Genomic DNA, 7,757 nt, shown 5'->3' with positions numbered 1-7,757 from the left:
TAGAAGGAAATAAGAGAAGAAGGTAACGGTCAAGAATTATTATTGTACATAAAAAAAATGATATTTTGAAAATCATGAGTATAATAAAAAATAAATTTGTAACTAAATAATATAAAAAAATAATAAAATTAAGAATTATAATATGATTATATAAAAAATATGATTGTAAATATATCATTACTCAAAAATATATTAAAAGCTTCCAGTAGAAAATGTCTGTTTTCTTGATATTCTAGAGATATAAAGCAGAATCAATACAAATTTGACGTAAATTATTTCATTATTTAATAGAAAGCCAATTTACGAAGTGGACTTTAAGCCTAACTCAACCCCATAAAACCAACACTTCTTAATAAGTCCACTTTGTAATATGGTATCAAAACCATTTCGAGCCTATCCTAGTGAGTGTTTGTGTTAGGCCTATCGTGCCACCCGTTATCGGGCCGCTATGGGACCACCCATAATATATAGTCCCACGCACAAGTTGGCAGTCTCGGCGTGAGGGGTGTGTTGGAGATCCCACATCGACTAGAGATTAGAGTATTTCATTGTATATAAGTGGGTGCAAACCTCAACCCTATGAGCCGGGTTTTATGGGGTTGAGTTAGGCTTAAAGTCCACTTCGTAATACATGTCAGTACGCAAGTAACATAAAATAATGTTAAAATAAACTTTTTCCTTTTTTATTTATAAGAAATTAGAAAAGTTTTGATAACATTATAAAAAATATTAAAAGTTTTAATGTTAAGAGTGTTAATATTTAACTCAGTCACTTACACGGACACGAAAATACGTATAATATCTAAAATGTAGGACATGAGACACAAATCTATATATTATATAAATTGATAATAAAAATTTATTTACTATGTTCCAGATTATTTTTTAGAATAGAAAAATATTTTTCATGACTGGTTCAAAAGAATTTGCTTCTTATTTTAAAAATCATAATAAAAATTTATACAATAAGTTTGAGATTTTAAAAAATTAATATATTTTTCTTTTTTAAAATTGTGTTAAAACTGTATTAGAATTGTCAGAAATCCAACAAATACTTTTTGAATTGGACACTTCACGGATACGTATCCTATAAGTCTCATATATGTGTTGGTATCGAGACACTCTTTAAAATAAAAGTGTTTGAGGTTTCCTAGGTTAATATGTCGGTAGAAATACAAAATGAAAGTCTGTAATTTATCCCATTTCTTGAAGTTGCTTATTTCTTCAAACAAATACAGTGTAAAGAAAGGTTAAAAGAAGAAAAAGAAAAACTACAAAATCTTATAAACAATCCATCCAATCAAAGATGTTTGCTCCTGAGGAATGCCACATGATTGGTGCGTTCTTGTTCTGCATGCTTCCCTTTTCATGTGAAGAACTTCCGTAATTTCCTTATATATCTTTGCAGTATATTCACAAGAAAACTATCTCTTTAGAGTCACTGACTCTGATTATGCGACACCTTAAAGAATGACCACCCTTTCTTTTACACTAACAAGTTTGTAATTCGCCAGAACTTTGTTGAAAACAGTATAATACACTTTGATATGAAGGCATGGAAGCTGAAGTAGCCGAATGAAGAAATGCCATGTCCTTCTAGGACTGGGGAACAATGGTGCCGACATATCCAAATGCCATAATGAAGAAGGCAAGAGCTTGGATAAAGAGGAATATGAAGTAGTGGTTTTTCCCGAACATAACATCATAGCAGCCACAAAAGAAGAGGTAGAATGCGACACCAAGTTCTAACAAGTGAATCCTGATGATATTTTAACACAAAAACAACAAATATAGGTAAGAAACTCAATATCATATACGAAATTAAGGTATCAAATAAGTGAGGCAAGAATACTCATTCATACCTGTCTCCAATCTTGAATCGAGGCTTTTTAGGTGCTTTACCTCCTGCTTTAGCCTTCAAAGCATCACCAAGTTTTTCTGTCACAACCCATTCGTTCACTCGACTAGCCTCCAGTAGGCCAATAATCGTTGCCTTTGTTCGGTGCAGAGACATGACATTCTCAAAGAGAATCCAGAAGACCAGCAAATGGAGTGACCTGGAACACAGAAAACACAAGGAATAAAATCAACAATGTTTACTTGAAAAACAAGTTTCTTTCTTTGAAACTTTGTTCATTTGACAATAGAGCTAATCTTGAGAGAAACCAAAACCTTGGAGTTCCAACTGCATTTAGAATTGTGATGACAGAAGGGATGTAGACAGCTCCCCACTTTGGGACCACAACCTCAGGCACCAAAACTGTTGCAGGCAATACAATGCAGTAGAACACAAAGGTGTTGATGTGTGCTACGACCTTCCGAACAAAGAAGAAGCTGTATATCACATGTATTTTCTTCCACAATGACACTTTCTGCAATGGAAATACATATGAATTTTGAAGTAGTCAACATATTTTGTCCTGCTCCTGTATATTCATGATTATTCAAGTAAACAAAACAAACTAACCTTGTTGTTTATGATCTCCAAGACCATTTTTCTAAAAAGATTGGCTGGACCACAAGACCAACGGTGCTGCTGGTAACGGTAGGCCTTGAGAGTGCTTGGCAATTCATTTTTAACCTGTAGCCAAAGGAATAACTCATGTCAGAGTAAAATTGATATCACATACACAGCACAAACATGAACTAAAGCAGAAGTGATGACTAAAACATGAATTCTCACAACCATGAAGTTTTGTAAATCATGAAATTTGAACTATAGTAGGTAAGTTTGGAGTAACAGAACCTTCAAGTCGGACAAGTATAAGAATTTCCATCCTTTGAGACTGGCTCGCACAGCCAAGTCCATATCTTCCACTGTGGTCCTATCCTTCCATCCACCAGCCTCATTCAACGCCGAAATTCTCCATACTCCCGCAGTCCCTAAGGTAATTTAAGAGTACAAACAGAAAAGAATGACTAAACCTGCCACATGAAAACAAGAGCTAGCTTCCACTATTGCACAAAATTCCCTGTTGTTTTTTTTTTCCTTAAAAAGACAAATGGACAGATATAAAGGTGAAAAATATTTGGCATCATGTTACCATTGAATCCAAAGAAGGCGTAAGTGGAAGACCCCACTTCTTGTTCCACAGTAAAATGGTAATCCAGTGACATCTCTTGCATTCTGGTCATCAAACATTCATCGGCATTCACTGGAATCACAGAATAAAAAAATTAAAAAAAAATTGCTTCGTTAACGACTTAGCTGGCATGAAATTTGCAATGGCATTATGTAGTTAAATTGATTTTGCAGGAGTTAAAAATAGATCCAGTTGTCGGTTAGTAGAGATAGACAGTGACTACGAAATAAGGTCCACCATTAAATTGGCACATGCAACTGCCGGAAGGAGCAGAAGACAAGTAAGGGGAAAAAAAGGAAGATGAAGTAGCACAATAAGAACAATGATGACAACAACAACCACAATAATATCACAAACGGTGTTGTTCCTCACAAGACAGAAATACCCTTTGAAGTATTCATACATGCAATGCAGCTTTCAAGTATTGCCCTCCTATCTGGTGGCAGAAATCCGCAATAATAATATTTGGACCCCTCAAATATTCAATTTACTAGCTAAAAACAAAATAATCACCGCAGAAAAAAATAAAATTGGTACTACTCATGCCCGAAACTACTCTTTATGTCAGTGGAGTGTGGCCCTTCACCAGTTCACATTTTAGAATTTATAGCATCCTTGAAACTCACCTATACAACACACATTTTTCTAAAACATTATCATCTTCTTTTTGTTTTATTTTCTTTCACTATTATGAGCTCACATGCATTTTATTTCTAAAAACAAAAATGTACTTTTGTTTGATCATATGCATGGTTGTTTTCGCAACTTATATGCTTTAATAGAGTTTTTGTAATCATTATTGTTTCATGAAAATTATATATGTCATGTTGCAGTATACACGGATGTATGTAGGGCTGGTAAAAGTAAGTATATGACGAAAAAGATGTCAAATACTAACTTTTGAGACTCAGATTAAAGAAATTCTGTGTTTGTTTAAACATTCTATTTTGACCTTCTTAGTCACTTACTAATCCAGTCAAAGATGCTTTTTACCTCTAAATTTTAATTACCCTTTTCAGCATTAAGCAGTTGTCCAATGTTTTATCAGAGTTTTCGGCCACACAATGACACAACCAAACGCTATTCAGCTATAAATGAATTCATTAGCCAGGACAATGCATACGTGACAACCATTATTATATCACGGTTAATCATCTAACAGTTCATAGATGACTTTTCATGACAGACTGTCCCCAAAAATAATGTAAAGTTCAGAGGTTTACCAATCTGCCATTCCCACTTTTTTTCCACAGCACGGGACAAAACTCAAAAGAAATCAAACCACGGAAATGCAACTAAAAAAAAGAAAAAGAAAAGGAGCATTTGCTCCCTGTAGTCTGCATTATAGTTTTTGGAGGGGAGTAGAAACAGTGTGCCCCACAGACACAAAGAAGTGAAAAAACGATAAGAAAAGGAATACGTGGCTTAAATCAAAGGCAACCAGGAAAGTTGAAGGTGCTAGACTGCGATGTGTACACGGTGTTCAACCACAAAGTGGGACCTACCTCTCCCCAACCAAACAAACAAACTAGTTCTTGAAAACAAGTTCAAAACAAAAAACCCACCGACAGTTTTGAAGAACAAGTTCTGATTTTAGGACTCGTTGTCTATTAATCTAAGATACTAAGTCTAGATTAATCCAACTAAAGCCGCTATCAAGAAAACCCGAAACCTAAATTAAGCAAGGGTTGTTGTCCCTGTGATTGCTGATGTTGAATGTTAGGAGTTAATTAAGAAAGACTCAACTCACATAAAAACAAAAATAATAGATTACCAAATTTCCACCGTGCTTGAATGAGAGCTAGTTCGGGATTGTGCACTAAGAATGGGACGGTGCGCCACAAGAAATCGGGCTCTGGTTGAAAATCAGCGTCAAAGATTGCAACACAGTCACATTGTTTCACGTAGCTACGCTTCATGCCTTCTTTGAGAGCCCCTGCTTTGTACCCATTCCTGTTGTCTCTAACCTCATACTTTATGTTCACCCCTTTGCTTGCCCATCTTTGACATTCAAGCTGCACCAACTCCTGCATTTGTTAAGTCACCACCACAAATGATTCAGAATGCCCCCAGATAACAATCACATCATTCATGATTGTCCAAAATCCAGACTTTGTACGTTCCCGGAAGAGTAACAACATTCACATGGAACTAACATCAGTAGCTAACCATGATCAGTTTTAATGCTAACCTTGATTGTTGGATCAGTGGAGTCATCAAGGACCTGTATGATGATCCTATCTGAAGGCCAAGAAAGCCCACACGCAGCACCAATTGAGAGCTGATAAACCTGCATTAAGATCGAGGCTCAAAAGTCAAAAGTGTTTTACATGATAACAAATGTTAAAAGTGATGGAAAAAAAGAGCTAAGTACTATATAGTATGTACCTCTCTTTCGTTGTACATGGGGACTTGAACGAGGACCATAGGGTAAGAAGAGTTTCCCAACTCTATGTCGTCCTTCATTGGCTCCCATTTGTAACGTTTCTCGGGCTTTCTCACGAACAACTTCACCAGAGTTATGACAACGCCCATGTAGACCCTCTCTATGAACATCATCACCGACATGATCAAGCACAGAAACACAGCTAGCCTCAGCAACGGGACAATCAATGGCGCTTTGATTTGATTCCAAACCAATGCAAGCTGTGTGGTGAGGTCATCTTTGGCCCCTAGGAACGATTCAGGGATAATGGTACTGGAAGGAAAACGATCCATTGGAACCGTTTTGAAGTTTGATGTCAGAAAAACAAAAGAGTGCGATGAGTAATGGGAAGCAAAGCTAGGCCAAGCTCAAGGTGTGAGTGGTAGATCCAAAAGAGTTTAAAAGAATCACTTCAATGGAATATTTTCCTTTTCGTGATGGTTGTTTTGCTTCTGGGCCACGCAAAACAAAGGAAGCAGAGCTGGAATGTCAGTCACTCTAGCACAAACACTCCCCACAAAGAAAGCTAGAGAGAAAAGGATAACATGCCAGATCTCAAAACACTTTTTTTTTCTTTCTTTTTTCGCTTTTACAAGCTCTATATACCAATGAGTGATTCTCCTGAAATGGAGACCACAAGAGTTGTGACAAATCCTGTTTTACTTCAGCAATCAAACCAGCAGAGAAGTAGAACACCGCATGTAGGAAATGCAGAATGAGAGAGCAAAGAGATGTGAAAAAAAAGGAACAAAACCAACCAAAAAGACAGAAAATGAAGAAACAAGAAGTGAGGGAGGAGAATGGGAGAGAATGTCTTTATTTTTGTTTTTAGAGGTTCTCTTCTCTCTGTGGTGCTTCGATTCTCTCTCTTGAATGGCTTTTTATAATGTTGAGGTAAGTGTTAGTACTAAGTTGTCCAGACAGAAGCACGAGTGTGTGGCTTATATAAAATAAGCAACACCTTCGCAAGGTAGGGTGGGAATATCAAAATACAAACATTATGAAAATCACATTAAGAACGTTATAATCATTTGCCTTAATTTTCCCGGTACATGACATTTCATTTGCCTAATACCAAATTAATTCTATATACTTTCTCTCTTTACTTTTTAGTCACTATTTTAACTTATATTCTCTTCTCCTTTGCTTTCCACACCCCTCATCCTGGCCCACTCCTTTTTTATATGAGACTTACGCGAGTCAAATCTTATTCACAACTATACTCTTATTCAATTATAAACACCTAAAGTAGAGTTTGTTACACCATTTTCTTTATTTTATTTTTCAACATTAGTTCACTTTTTACATTTTTTATTTACTTTCAAAAAAATAACATCTTAAGGAAACAGTGTTTCTTATTTTTTTTATAAAGTTTTTCACAAAATATTCTCATACAAAAGTGAGAAAATAATTTTTAAAGTCAAAATGAAAAATATCACATTACTCCTATAAAATCATTTATTGGGGTAACAAGATTAAATATTTTACTAAAAATAACATTTTTTGTTTCATAAAAAATATATAATAATACTTAATAAATTATTCTACCAAACATAATTTTTCTTTGGACTCTGGAAACATGGACCTAATAATACCCTGTCCCGACAAATTACGACGATATTAGGCAGTTTTAAGTCATGAAACACTGTTTCCATTTTCTTTAACAATTAAACTTTTACAAATTACTAATCAAAATTTTTATTAAAAAAATAATAATTAAAATTATGCAAATCAAAATATGAAATAAAAAAAATAATTGGAGTAGAAAATTATTAAAATATGAGAACTATTACTAGATCCCATCATTTCCAGCACTGCCCTGGGTTTAATTTGACTTACAATATAATTGTTTTTATAATATAATTAAATAAATACCGAACTTATGAAATAAGTTTATTTTCGTTGTTGCAAATTTAAAATGATTTTATTAGTCTCCAAATATAATTTAGAAGAGGTTTTTATTTTACTCTCTTTTATCAAATGTTATTTACTTATGGGAGAAAATATTATAAAGTGGACTTTAAGTATAACTCAATCCTATAAAATTCAACTTATGTAAACAATTTATAAATCTTTATCAATGCAATCAAAATCTTTAATACTAAAACAACAAAGATTAAAATATACAAGATAAATCAAATTATAGTATATAAAAATATCAGTTTTATTTATTTAAAAAAAAATAAACTTATATCAAATTTAATGAACTAAAAATTGTATTAAAAAATAAATGAATAATTGATTATTGT

General features: G+C 34.0%; 1 protein-coding gene across 1 annotated transcript; it reads right to left on the bottom strand.

Moving 5' to 3' along the window:
- Window positions 1-1,173: 1,173 nt before the first annotated feature.
- LOC137814525 (glucomannan 4-beta-mannosyltransferase 9-like) lies at window positions 1,174-6,428 on the bottom strand. Its single transcript, XM_068617311.1, has 9 exons — window positions 5,472-6,428; window positions 5,275-5,373; window positions 4,858-5,110; window positions 3,045-3,155; window positions 2,747-2,883; window positions 2,468-2,581; window positions 2,173-2,372; window positions 1,863-2,057; window positions 1,174-1,759 (listed from the first exon to the last, which is right to left on the bottom strand). Exons 1-9 carry the CDS (start codon window positions 5,799-5,801, stop codon window positions 1,597-1,599), a joined length of 1,602 nt encoding a protein of 533 aa, XP_068473412.1. The 5' UTR covers window positions 5,802-6,428; the 3' UTR covers window positions 1,174-1,596.
- Between the last annotated feature and the right edge of the window lie 1,329 nt (window positions 6,429-7,757).

The sequence above is a fragment of the Phaseolus vulgaris genome, chromosome 1 (assembly GCF_000499845.2).
Source record: "Phaseolus vulgaris cultivar G19833 chromosome 1, P. vulgaris v2.0, whole genome shotgun sequence".
Classification (NCBI taxonomy): domain Eukaryota; kingdom Viridiplantae; phylum Streptophyta; class Magnoliopsida; order Fabales; family Fabaceae; genus Phaseolus; species Phaseolus vulgaris.
Note: the sequence above shows the minus strand (reverse complement) of the source record. Positions and strands in the feature narration are given on the sequence as shown.

What these genes read in the sequence shown, in the direction of transcription:
- LOC137814525 (XM_068617311.1), bottom strand. Translation starts at nt 5,801, where the DNA reads ATGGATCGTTTTCCTTCCAGTACCATTATCCCTGAATCGTTCCTAGGG. An exon ending in CGCCTTCTTTGGATTCAATG is followed by an intron (nt 2,884 to 3,044) that starts GTAACATGATGC and finishes AAATTACCTTAG; the next exon opens with GGACTGCGGGAGTATGGAGA. An exon ending in CGATTCAAGATTGGAGACAG is followed by an intron (nt 1,760 to 1,862) that starts GTATGAATGAGT and finishes AAATATCATCAG; the next exon opens with GATTCACTTGTTAGAACTTG.